This window comes from Bombus flavifrons, chromosome 2, assembly GCF_040668555.2.
Source record: "Bombus flavifrons isolate JBK064 chromosome 2, iyBomFlav1_principal, whole genome shotgun sequence".
Lineage (NCBI taxonomy): Eukaryota > Metazoa > Arthropoda > Insecta > Hymenoptera > Apidae > Bombus > Bombus flavifrons.
This window is the reverse complement of record NC_138443.1, coordinates 3,460,668-3,475,092: the sequence shown is the minus strand read 5'-3', so window position 1 is coordinate 3,475,092 and position 14,425 is coordinate 3,460,668. Positions and strand designations below refer to the sequence as shown.

The 14,425-nt window shown below is 34.0% G+C and overlaps 2 protein-coding genes across 4 annotated transcripts in view; both read left to right on the top strand.

The window, feature by feature from the left end:
• Window positions 1-14,425, top strand: part of LOC138187271 (GRAM domain-containing protein 2B) — a 79,285-nt gene that overhangs the window by 10,515 nt on the left and 54,345 nt on the right. For all 3 annotated transcript variants that reach the window (XM_069127884.1, XM_069127878.1, XM_069127894.1), the window contains one exon: window positions 658-870. In XM_069127884.1, the coding sequence (XP_068983985.1) occupies window positions 658-870 (213 nt within the window). The remainder of the gene's footprint in view (window positions 1-657; window positions 871-14,425) is intronic.
• LOC138187287 (U3 small nucleolar RNA-associated protein 15 homolog) overlaps window positions 1-14,425 on the top strand; it is a 51,390-nt gene that overhangs the window by 19,537 nt on the left and 17,428 nt on the right. The window lies entirely within an intron of this gene.

Below are 14,425 nucleotides of genomic sequence, written 5' to 3'. Positions count from 1 at the left end.
CGATTTTTCATGTTACAAATAAGAAAGAAACTTTCTTTCTTTTTACCTTGTGCCCTATTAACTTGAAATTTACGTCACTTAGAAAAAAACGAGCCTTAGTGCGCGTCGTCTCTGTAAGGTTAAACATGTCATCGTTGACGTATGTGGATCATTTCCCGTTGTTGCATCTAATATAAGCTCTTATTATTCTATTTCCTGTCTATTTTGGTGTATTTTAAACTGCAATATTTATTCTATTTTCGATCTCAAAGCAACGAAACATTAGATTGTTATACGTTACTTCCACAAATTTCAAACAAAAACTTTCTAAAAATCGTTAAAGATAAAATTTGCTAAATCCAATAATAATCTTATACTAATTCCTTCGGAGCAACTTAATAAATATTGAAAATCGCAATAACTATGCGAGAAGTCACGATTATCGACTGCCGAATTAAATTAATTTATCGATGAGTTGGATTTGCGTCGCTGTGTAATCAAATCCGTTGTTTGCGACCAGTGTCGTATAAATTTCAGATATCATGCAGTGGTCGTTGGATAAAAAAAGAGCATTTTTGACAAGGAATTCGGAGGGAGACCGACAATGTATTAATTAACGATATTTAAGATAATGATCATAGACCAATTTAATATTTCGAAGATATTGTTTTTTTTCAGACCTCGTGGAGGAGTAGGATCTGAGCCTCCGCAGAGTAGCGACAGCGATGAACATTCGACGGCTCATACCCAACAGCAACAACAACAACAACAGCAACAGCAGCATAGTCATGGGCATGGGTATGGACAAGGACAGGTGGATATCTACAACTTGCCCAAAGTCCAGGTGTCGGGACCATCGAACATTGATGAATCCTCTTCCGTCGTCAATGGGTAAGTCTGATGTTATCCTTTTTCATTTATTTCTGACGATGATCGTTTAACGTTTACGATCATCAGCATATTGGAAGTCTGATGCATTGTAATAACGTAATTTTCCTAGAAGGCTGCGGATGTTTATGAATTTATGAAAAATTTGAATATGCCAGAATGTATATTATATGGAAGGATATGGGAAATATTCAAATATTTAGAATAATATTTAGAAAAAAAGTTCTATTCAGATTTCCTTTCCTTAATTGTGTCTAGAAAAACATGAATTCATATTTCTATCCGTGAAGAAATTTAGAAGTGAATTTACTCTCGGAGGACTCTTGAACAATTGAACTAATATTATTAGCGAAATTTTACAAGTCTCAAAAAGTACTAATATACATATATTCTTATGTAACAGATATAAGTTTGGTAACAAAACGAATGAAATGTCAGAAATAAATTGTACAAATTTCAAGTTATTTGATTATCCTTTCCTAATGAATTATTGTGCGAGAGGACCCAGAAGCTATATTACAAATAACGTTCAAAATAAATATTTTTATTTATTGTATAAAAAAGATGAGAAAAATGCAGTGCATAATTCATCTAGATAAATATAACCCTTTGCAGTTGGAAAAAGGAACACAACTCTATAGTTTACTTACTCTAGAAACATACAAAATTTGCATTGCAAAGCCAACCTAGTATGTTGTCTCAAACTTTCTACTGCATAGTTCATCACTCATTTGACTTTCCTTGCAAATGAACCCAATATTCTGGCCTCGCATTTGCACGTATAGTTTTACATAAGACTGTTAGTATATTCTCTTAATACATATATCGATCGTCAGTGCATCATATTTAGTACACCAGGTTGGAAATTAACACTGACTGCTTTCAAGCTACATAGTCTGTCCTCGATGTTACTCGTTTTCTTGAAACTTCTCCACAAGTCTGATCGTGGATTATAAACGAATTTATTTGCACTCTGTCTGTAAATATTATATTTTGAAAAATATTTCGCTTTACGCATATATTTAATGTTTCGCAATATTCTGAGATCAATCGTCTTTAAAATACTTTGAGTAATGAAGTCACTGATACACTTCAAATAAAAAAGACACTAACTTAAACTTACAATGATGCATTAAAAATACTGTTCTCCGAACGTTCTTAAGACCAGCTCGTAACAGCTTTTCACGATAATACCTGTACTTGACTTCCAGTTTAGTAACTCACGTAAGAGAAAAGAACATGTGTTCTACGTTCAAATTAGTCGCTACATACGTGTTGTACAGGTTTTGATTAAATCTGTATATAATTCGATATGATGTTGATAACGCCCAATATAGACAGGAAAAGGTGCATCGTGGTTTCGGTATGGTCTATCACGTGGTTCGTTGACGTTGGATCGATTCGTTCCGCATTGCAAAGCGATAATATTTTTAGCAAGCCCACCTGATATCGCGACATAAATAATTTTTTCGATAAGGAAAACGCGAGAGTTCCTCTCTGGCTTCGTCCGGTTACGTAACTTGCCAAGTTCCATCGAAGTGTTTGCGTTTCTCGTGGAATGATTTATTTCCAAGCAGTTAAGAAACGAGCAAATAATTGCGATAAAATATGCATGCGGCGAGCCATAGCATCAATTTCCACGAAAATTTGACTGCTCTAGAAAGATAGCTCGCGCGTTATGGAAATTTTCCAGAACCGGATGTGCTTTGACGTGGTATAGTAGAAATGGGATTAACTTTGGCATTTTTAGGGAATTACAGAGTAGACTCTTGGTTATCAGAACACGAACTAATAGAACGAAAGATGTTATCGGAATACTGTTTAATGGAAAACTTAGAGATGGTCCCTTGTAAAGAGAATGCCAACGATAAATGCTTAACCCTTTGCATTACGAATTTTATTTCAATTTCGTTACCAGCAGCTGCCAACGCTTTTAATTGTTTTATTTGAAACTTACTTTAATTAAAAAATAAGACAATTTAAATAAATAAAGGAAGAAACAAATTCATTTAAATACCAGTTTATTCACACTATTGTTGTATTTTGGAATTTTTAAGTGTATGATATATCTTAAAATAATTTCCAGGATGCAATCCTGGTTTTCTTTCGCACATTTCACAAAAATAAGTGGGACTGAAAGAATGTCGAGTGAAACTCGACAAAGGAGCTCCTGAGATAAAAATCGAGTCACACTCGACGTAGGAGTGCAAAGGGTTAATAAGTACTTCTCCAGTTACTATTTCTTCATTCGTCCTTTTCCTGCAATCTAACAAAGTTTAAGGAAATTGAAGCATTTATTACTATAATTGCAGTTTTCTAAACTCCTGTGTCTACTATTCCAGTACATTCTTTTATCTCGATAAAACAATAAGTTACTTTATTTAAATCTTCAAATGATATTGCGTTTGTGCAACTTTTACGAGATATTTCACTGTATGGTGTTTGATGTATTAAGCAACGTTGAAAACAGAATAATCCTATACGTTACCATTAAAACCGTGTAGTACTTGTTTCCTACATTCTTCGTATAACACACAGTTTACTATTACAGATTAAAATCATTCGTAATCAATATGACCTTGCTGCGTCTAAAACGGGATTTCTTCCATCCAATCCAGTTTAAATCGGAGAAAATCACTTTCCTTTTGCGTTTCTCCGCCAGATTTAGACACGATCAATTATTACACGTGTACATACACTTCCGTTCGTAAGTAATTAGGACACTGGTTTCATGCGAAATGCGACAGTAAAGTATCGAGGAAGCTATTTGGAATTTTATACTCACGCAAAGTTGCAATTCAATGTACTATGTGGAAAGGAAAGATTTATTAAGACTACTTTGTAAATCGTAAAGTTGTAAAAACTATGTATAAATTCTATTAAAACTTATTCCCGCGGCTTCTCGCCAAAAGGAGAAATAATACGGTGGCGGGCCTTTTTTTAAAACGGTACTTGCGCGTAAACCGTTACACGTCGATGAACGGATTTTCCATTAGTAAATAAGCCGCAAGCATTGGTCACTTATTTTTAGATCAACTTTTATACAACCAAGGTTGTGGCATCCATCGATCTAAAAATATACTCTTCTGGAAATTCCTTTTTATTCGACTTATCGATTGCCCGTAAGGTAGTTCGAACGATTGCTTATGAATCATTTAACGTCACTTGTCTTCTAATCGTGAAAACGTACATGAAACGCTGATTACACGCTCGAGGTTCTACCACGCTTTCTGAATCCCTGAAATATCTTCACGTTGAAATCTTAAAAATCTCACATTCTTTTATGTAAGTATTCGTCGTCATCTACACAATACAAAAATATCCCCTTGATCCCCTTTATCGTAAAACAAATAAAACGGGGAGGGTAAACATTGCTCCGAGAAGGATATAACGTTTGTCTTTAGTATCTTTTATGATCTAATTAATCCTCTCATATCCACGGACGAGAAATCTCGTGACGCAGTTTCATTTACGCTACAAACGAAATATCTCGAGCGTCTGTTTTGCGATATTTCCAATTGGATGTGGTTTCGGTTAAAGAAAAGATAAAAAAGATATTTTTGCAAATGTAACATATTCTACGTTCAGCATTGCCGAATTCTTTCGTTCCGCTGATTTTCGTTTGAAGCAATGTATAAGATACTAATCTTAAGCCTGGACGTCTTCAGGGACGAAGTTATTAAAGCCACAAGAAGGTAATTATTTTTTAATTTTTAGTTTTAATATTTATTGAAAATATGTTTGTAAATATCAAAAAAGTTAATAACTGAAAATCGCTGAACTCGAGAAAAGAAATTGGGATAATGCTTTTTATGTACGATAACTTCAAATTTCAAAAAGTTTTTTATTCCATATAATATGTACATCTATAAAAATGATCTGTGACAAGTATTCGAAAATTTTTGTATGTCTTTCTTTTGTATATAATTACGAACTCCATGTTTGTGAAACGGGAGCAAGAAATAGAATTGTCTGTCGTCGTGTGTTCTAATGAGCGTTTCGTGGAAGGGGAAAAAATGAGCAAAGTACGAGGGACGGGAGGCTATTTGAGATTCTTGCACGGGTTTTTCATGGTGCGACAGAGTGCGGAGAAAACCAGCGAGAGACCGAGTAGATACAATACATTGTGTATACGGCTGCGTTTTCTAAATTTTTTCGAGTTTCGTATTATAACAGTGAAATAATCTACCTGCATTTAAGTAAAAAATACTTTTCATACGATAAGGACTCGTTAAGAGCCATTGAACGAAAACACGTTAAAAGTCATTAAACCAAAAGACATTAAAAGCAGGTTATACAGGGTGGTTGGTAACTGATGGTACAAGCGGAAAGGGGGTGATTCTACGCGAAAAAAGAAGTCGAAAATATAGAATAAAAATTTTTCGTTTGAGGCTTTGTTTTCGAGAAAATCGACTTTGAATTTTCGCTCGGTACGCGTGCACTTTATCACGTCTCGTTATAACGGATCTCACTGTAGATCGTTGTCTCGATGAAAAAATTAAAAAAAAAAAAAATTTTTATTCTATATTTTCGACTTCTTTTTCCGCATAGAATCACCCCCTTTCCGCTTGTACCACCAGTTACCAACCACCCTGAATAACAAACGTCTTAAATAGTAATCAATATGTAGGATGTAAGTTATTTCCAAATGAAAATTTTTTATTAACGCGAGAATCATCTGGATCGATATACCAATTATAGAAATGAATTTTCAATTTGTGCTGAATTAAACTAACTCCGGCCGATCTAATCCGCTTGTCTGAATTTACGAAATTATTGTGCGTGTGTGTGTGTATGTATATTGCGACCTATCAACTAGGTGGCGATCAGTCTGGTTGCAACTGTTCGCTTTAGGTGGCGAACCTTGAACGATATTGACGCTCAAGGTGGAGGTAGATTAACCCCTTGCCATACTTTTACGAGTCTGACTCGTGATGAAAATTTTGAGCTAAACCTGAATATCGCGAGTCAGGCTCGTGATCTAATTTTGAGCTAAACCTGAATATCACGAGTCAGGTTCGTAGTCCAATTTTCATGTTAAAATGTTAACGTATAAAAATATTAGTATATTCTAATAATTAATCTATATTTATATCTTTGAAAATCATTGTGTCTAAGGTATAGGTCTGTTAGGTGAGAGCCTTACTGTAGAGTCCACACTAGCAGATCTTGGACGAAACACTCACTTGCTCTCTTCTCTCATTGTGTCTAAGGTATATCTTTGAAAATATGATTTTGTAGTATTAATTTCTGTAATTTTGTATGATAATTTATAAAGCATTCATCAAAATGCAACCTTGGTTTATGCCAAATTGAATGCGATGGCAGTGTCCTCGCCCCTATCAGTTTTGGAGCGCAATTGTTTCTTTCAGTTGCTATTTGGTTTATTAGCTTATCGGCAAAAAATATCTTCAAAAAATCTGACAATTGTTTACCATTTGAGGATACTTGCGGCCCTGTAGATTTTTCGCCCACTATGAATTTCATTCTTGGTAGTGTTTTGCTAGATTCTTCACAAACTGTCCATTTTGAATTATTAGAATCGCTTCCGAAAAGCGATCGATCTCAATGACCAAACGCTGGCGTATTTCCCCATTATGAAGAAATTGCACAAGGGCTAAAAAAGAACTATTTTTTTACATGTCTGACATGGCTCTATTCAATACATATATTATGAAAAAACAATTAAATAATCAAGGAAAACAATCGTATGTGAAGTATAAAATAGATATAGCTGAGGCAATTTTAAAACATATACAACTAACTGATTATACAAAACGTGGGAAATTCGCAGAAAGTACAACATCATTACGATTACAAGCACAATATTGGGGCCATTTCGCGAAGCATATTGATAGAACGCCTAAAAAGAAACACCCAACTGGAATGTGTAAAGTTTGTTACAAACAGAAAAAACGAAGCGAAACGACCTTGGAGTGCGCAAAATGTAAGGTAGCTTTGCATTTACTGGAATGTTTTCTAAAGTACCATATCATTCAGGATTATTAATTTTTAGATTTGTGAGTATTTCTCAATAAAATAGTTATTTATGGCTTCGTATAACTAAATTGTTTATTTATATTTTGTTTTGCATTTTTAGGTCCGGTGATTATGACATAGTCAGAAAATTAATTTCAATTCAGATATTACTGTCCTGGATATGCTTCAAATTATTTGTATTCCGCTATTGATTAATTATAGCATTAATACTTATTTGCTACAAGATTTGCTGTAATCATATGTACTAATTAAAACATTTGTTAAAAGCTTTTGGTTCAAATTCGTTTGAACTCCATAAGAGCACGATCGCGTCAATCCCACGGACTCGGCTACCTTTCATTCAGCCGCACGATTTTATGTTTCAATTTCCGACAGTCTGTCTCCACAGCTTCGGTTTCTTTGCCAACCATTCGGGCGCAACGTTTAGGCTCGGATTCTTCCGAGTTAAATGGTATGGCAAGGGGTTAGAGATTTCTAGTAAGCTTGGGTTTGGTATGTTTATTTTAACTGTTTGGTATAAACGGAAAAGTATGAAACGTGAGTAGCAGAGTTTAGACGTTGGCGGGAGAGTCTTTTTTCTCTTGAAGCGTCTGCTGCTTATATTATAACTGTCCACCTTTTTATTTATATTTATTGAAATTTACAATCAATTCTCGCATTGAGAATTTTCAGTAATTTTTTCTGGCGTGGCGCAGTGACATGGCTAATTATTTATAATAAGTTAATACTTATTATAGATAAGTATAATTTTTAAGTAAGTATTATAAATAAGTAAATATTACTTAATTTAAATAACTAATTGAATCTAGCGTTTAGGTCTAGCGGGTAGTGTCTCTTCAGCCTGCGGATCTGGTCCGACGTATCAAGTAGTCCAGTGATTAGGGGGTTTCGGTGTTTGTTGACTCTTTTGCTATATCTGTCGCTATATTTTGCTATTTCCTCTTTGATTGTGGGTATTTTGAGGTCGCGATGTATTGTTTCGTTGGTAACATACCAAGGTGCATCTATTAGGGATCTTAGCGTTTTCGATTGGAAGCGTTGAAGTATTTCAATGTTGGAGTTACTTGCTGTTCCCCATAGTTGGATTCCGTAGGTTCAGACAGGTTTTATTAAGGTCTTGTAGAGGGTAATTTTATTCTGTATGTTTAGTTTGGAGCGTCGGCCCGTGAGCCAATAGAATTTTTTTAGTTTGTCCTTCAATTGCTTCGTTTTGTCTGTGATGTGGTTTTTCCGTGTTAGTCTCCTGTCCAGGGTCATGCCCAGGTATCTGACTGAGTTCTTGCTAGGAATTGTTGTATTGTTGATACTATCCACCTTAGGGGGCGTGGTTTCGTCATAGCTTCCTGTGGAATAGGAATCTGTTTCTGTCCAATCCTGTGACTGTCCAACAGTTGTTGGCGTTCCGCACGTGGTCGAGAGGGCATAGCCTATCGTCCAGTTGGCGACATCGTCTTTGGTCTATTGTCGAATTCTCATCGGGTGTCGAGGGTTATGACACGTGGTTTGCTGTTGAGGGGATCCATCGTGTGCGTGAACTCCAATTATCTGAACTGTTTACTTCCCAATAAATGGAGATATTTCGAATAAATGGAATTTTATCGTTGTGTATTTTCATCTGTAATTACACGAATTTTATGAAAATCTGATATCCTTGTAATTTTGGAACAATTTATATTTATAAACAGTAAATTGTCCGAAAACTACATTTCTGCATATTAGATTAAAAAGAATTTAGGACGTAGTTATTTAGCAAATACTCGTATTATTAAACTAGACTGAAGCCTTATAGAGAAAATATACAAGTGAAAACACTTGTTAAATTTTTTATGATTTTAAGATAACTGATTCAAGATCTTGTCGGAAAGTAATATTTATTATGCAATTTTTTTGCGAACATAATTCTAATTTAGTACCTTCTAAAGAAATAAGTATTTAAGTATTGTACTACAAAATTTTGTTATATCAGATATGTTCCGCCGTTCTCTTTCTCAGAACTGTTCGATAGACGTGTATGTCGTGAAAAACTGATTGCGTGTGGGACGAAATCAAATTTGTCTGACTCGAGCGAAATTTGTTAGCAGTTAATTTCATTCCGTGCAATAAGTATAATAGGGTAAATGCACAATTTAAATAATTTGAGGTATGTTTTCGCATTAATCTACACTTATCATCTATTCTTACTATTTATTGTTGATTTCCTTTACAAAATCAACGCTTTTATTATTTTGAACGTTCCTTTTCGGTAAAAATTTTTTCCTACAATAACGTTATGTAAAAAAATTTACCATAAATTTTCTTCATTCAAGGCAATTTTTCACAACCAATCTTCTTATCGTTCTGAACATTTCTTCCCTGACAGCAGAAATCATTGTAGAAAAATTCATTAGAAATTTTTTTTATTTAAAGAGACGAGAAGAATTTATTAGACTTCTCATCAAAATTTATCGAACAAATGTCGTAGCCCGTGATTATTTTCAAAAAGTATAAAACTATTCAGATATGTCTATCGATTATTTCGAATTCATGAGCAAGAGAGTTGGCAAAGATTCCACAATTATATAAATCCTTAATCGTTACAAGGAGCGTATTCCCATTCCAATAATATTGTGGGAATATTGGACTGCGGGTAGATTTTCACTCATTACATATAAAATGAGATAACAAAAGGTCATTCAACGCGACTTGATTCTTTCAAATGCTATCTCTATATTTCCGCACGACTTTAAACCCACTATAGATTCGCACAGAACTCTCTAGTCTTTCAATTAGACTGCATTCTTAAAGATATGATACATACAATACACATTCTTATCGCGTTTAGTAAGATGTATACGTTGTTTCATTCGTGTTGCTCTACGCTTACATTCTACAAATAGCTTTTCATTTGTCGTTAGCATTTACCTTTCTCAACTTAAACGTTCGCTCATAAAAACGTTCGCTATATAAAAGACAGCTTTATCAAATTCATTCCTTGTAATCTCTATTTACAATAAAAGTATATGCATTATTAAATATATCGTACAAAAGTACAAGAAATAAAACATATAAATAACAAACACATATGTCATATGTCAGAGATGAAAGAACATCGGGGCCTTTCTCTTGGAATTGTGAAAAGACTCCCAATGCTTTAGCCTAGACCTTGTATTATAGCGGTACTTGAATAGTAAAACTGAGAAGTAGTTTATGAATTATCCGATTATGTGTACCCGAGAGTTAGGACAATGGGCTTGGGCTCAAAGTGACATAACGGGTCGCTGAACGTCAACAGGGTAGCAAATGTGTTTTCTCCCATGCCTAACACATCTTATCAAAATTCATAATTTATTGTGAATACCCAAATGTATTAAAATGTATCTTGGTCTAATAAACGTTATTTAAAATAAACAATAAAAATATGTGCTTTCTCCCTGGTCCACGATTCACGTGTAACTCGTCCACAAGTGGAACTCCAATCCTTGACTCTAACTTTCTAACTCTTAACTAACAAACTTCTTTAGTCCAAGTCGAACTGCCTTTATATACTTCTCTTCGTATCTCTCTGTACCCCTCGGGTCCGCTATATTTTTGAGCAGAGTTATACAATTACGCCATATCTTTGTTAGGTAAAAATGTCCATCCCGTGACCGTGGCTACCCATTGTCCTAACTCTCGGGCACACATAATCGAATTAAATCATAAACAACTACTTCTCAGTTTTGTTATTCAAGTGTCGCTATAATGCAAGGTCTAAGCTAAGGTATTGGGGGTTTTCCTACAATTACAAAAGAAAGGCCCCGATGTCCTTTCATCTCCGACATATATATCTATATGTCGGGTTGATGTCAAGAATAGGATTAGGGGCGTTTAACGAACTTAGAATTAGGATTAGCCATTAGACACGAATGACGGTGACCTCAGGTTCGACAACAAATCCACGGTCAACGGGACGACAAATGCGATGTGATACACGATCCTGATGTCACTCAAAGTGCAAGTAGTACTGCTCTGAATAGACTTTATCTATGTGTAAGTGGAATTGCCCTTACATAGTCCTCTCCCCACCTCTCGGGTCAATCTTTGTTTTTAAGGAGAGCTATATAACTATTCCATACCTCTGTTAGGTACACGTCCCTTCCGTGACCGTGGCTACGTTCAGTGACCCGTTATGTCACTTCGAGCCCAAGCCCATCGTCATAAACCCTGAGCACAATTATTTCTTAGTTTTATTACTTAAGTGTAGCTATAGTAAAAGTCTGGATTAGGGTATTGGAGTTTTTGCCAATATTCCAAAAGGAAGGCCCCGATGTCCTTTTATCTCCGACATATACAGGATGGTTGGTAAAAAAAAGTCGAAAGGTTGGAAAAAAGAAGCCGAAAATGTAGAATAAAAATTTTTCGTTTGAGGCTTTGTTTTCGAGAAAATCGACTTTGAATTCAAAAAAAATTTTTTTTTTCATTTTTATTCCTCGCAACCTCGCAATTTGCTGTTTGTGTGCTTTACATACAGAAATTTCTATTACCCTACTGTTTGAGTAAATTATGTTATAGATTTTGCAGTAGCAAAATATGTCCTATCGCACACAATGGCATGAATGCTTCGATAAATGACAATTCTATTAGAAGTAGCTATTAAATTGACATAAATTATTGGTTAAAATTCAATCAGAATTCAAGTTCATTTTAATTTCACTAGAAAATTTACACAGTTTAAATTACAATAATACATGTGAATTAATAGAATGAATACTTTCATATGGAGATTTCTATCATCTTGTTATTCAGATATGTAAATTATCTTCTAAATCACTCATTAACCCCTTAACCTACGATTTACGTTCGAGAATTTTGGGCCGAAAACGTAAACAAGCTATTATACAGGGTGGTTGGTAACTGGTGATACAAGCGGAAAGGGGGTGATTATACGCGAAAAAAGAAGTCGAAAATATAGAATAAAAATTTTTCGTTTGAGGCTTTGTTTTCGAGAAAATCGACTTTGAATTTTCGCTCGGTACGCGTACGGTACGTTATAACGGATCTCACTGTAGATCGTTGTCTCGATGGAAAAATTAAAAAAAAAATTTTTTTTTAAATTTTTATTCTATATTTTTGACTTCTTTCTTCGCGTAGAATCACCCCCTTTCCGCTTGTACCACCAATTACCAACCACCCTGTATATACGGCTATCTATCTATGTCTCTCTCTCTTTTTCTCATTATCCGTTCACTTAAAAAGCTGTCTTATATAAGAAAGTTTAAAATACAATACACTATTACCTAGCTCAATATTAATTAAATTGATTTTTTATTTGATTTGGATAGGTATTAAATACGTGCTCTTGTGAAATATCTATCCTTGAATATTTTTAAAATATCGATTGTCATAATATTAATTATTTTGTTGATTTTACATAAAAGTTTTTGGATTTACCATCTATTTATGAGAGGCAATATAGTCGTATCTTGGCTCAAATTGTCTTTCCTTTCGACTAAGAAATAATAAAATATTCTTTCTTTACAAATATAGCCCTATGACGTTGTTCCCATGCGATCCTCAATCAATAGTCTAATGTCTTGATTTTTGTTTAACAATTTTGTCAGCTATAGGTATATATATTTACCTACTTCAAAGCTTACAGTAATAAGTCTAAATTAGCCTTAAAGCGTCACACATATCTATGTGACACTGGTAGCAAATGTATTAAACATTTATCCTTGTAAAAAATATATCATCACTGAAATCGTCGTTTCGGCTGTTCTACATGTTGAAAATTTTTTTTTAAAACGTATGTATAACACTCGGGATAACGTACGGCTGTACTTGAACGTGGCAATATTCAGTCTTTGTCGAGTATATGTGCACCGACTCTCTGGCTAAAATTGCGCTCTTTATTAAACGTATTCATCGAGCAGAGGCACGCGTGCACTTTGCTACACGTGCGTTTCAAGGTGTAAATTCAATGTGAATCTGTTGACGCGAACAAGGCAATTTTTATGGGTTGCTGACCAATTTGAAATGGTAATATTAGTTTGTACGTTTTGTCGAGTATTATTAAAATGTTATGTATGTTAGCTGCAGCAGATAAATATATCATAGTAGTTGATCTTATTATCCAACCTAACATAATGTAACTTGATCTTTTAAAGATTTATTTATTTCTTTATTTATTCCATTTGTTCTTTGATTTTCGTCAAGAAAAACACGTAGACAGGTATTCATAAAATAGAAATTAGACAAATGTCTTAACTCTTGTGACAGTGATCCGTTTGTCTTTATCGTGCAGAATAATGTCCTAAGGTTTCTCCAGAGAAAGAAGGAGAGAGAGAGAAAGAGAAAGATGTAAGCTTTTGACATTAAGGTTAATCTCCCTGATCCAGTTCTAACCAGCATGTTGGTTATTGCGATTTAAGATCACATTTGGCCATGTTGCTCTTCCCACCACGATCGTTTCAGGGGACGAATTTTAAAAGTGAAAAATGTTGAAAAATAGTTTGTTTTCTATTATATCATAAAATTTATTTACAGGTAGAGTCGAAAAATTATTACAGGAAATGAGAAAAATATATTAAGATTTGAAATGTGATAAAAAATGAAAAAAGGTATATTCATAGTCAAGCAATAAATTTATCGCTTTGTCTTACTTTCGTCGTAAGAAAAAAGACAAATATCATAAAATACTCTATTGTATAGAGGATGTCATGCTTTCCAATTTCTTTGAAGTTGTTTCATTATTTGGAGGTTCCTTTAGAACCTTCTTTCGTGACAAGACAAACCTTTCGTGATTCACCAGGGAACTTATTCATTGCTTAGTAAATATTCGTAATACCTATACAAACAGACAAATGTTTCAGAGCATTAGTCAAATGATTCATCTATTGTAAATGATTTTGCAGATGTTTACCCAGTTTTATTTCGGGTTTATCCGTGGACAAAATTTCCAAGGAAAAGTTTTATCTTCGCGAATGCATGCACGCATAGATTAATAAGACTATTTTTTATCGTTGCATTCGCAAGCAGTTCATTTTTTCTTCTACCATTTTCATATCTTCGTTATGTGATTTTTTCTATTAACACATTCTAAGCAAATCCTTTTATTGCTTTTTTAATATTTTTGGTTTCGTTAAATCGATATCCTCTTATGCTGTATGTAGGATGTGAACTATTGCTTTATAAATAAATCTTCAAAGAGTTGATTATAGTATCCAAGAATATGCTTGTCATAGATATTTCTAGGCAAGTAGTATATATTGACTATGATTCTATTTTTATTGAACATGTAGTCAGGAACATATAATATATATATGTATGTATGGCTTTATTGTCTAACGAATAAAATGTATTTTAATGTAATATTTATAGAAGAAATGGATATTTTACTCGCATAAGCTTTTTTTAAATTAAAATATGTCTAACATATTGTTCAATGAAACTACTAGTTTCTGTCGACGAGTATCGAATATCTTAATAATAATACTTTATCAAAAAGTACGTCCAAATAGCTAATTTCCAGTATTTCATATAACGCACGATCCTTTGAGTCGCATTAAATTAATACTTCATTAGAGAATTTAAAACTCCA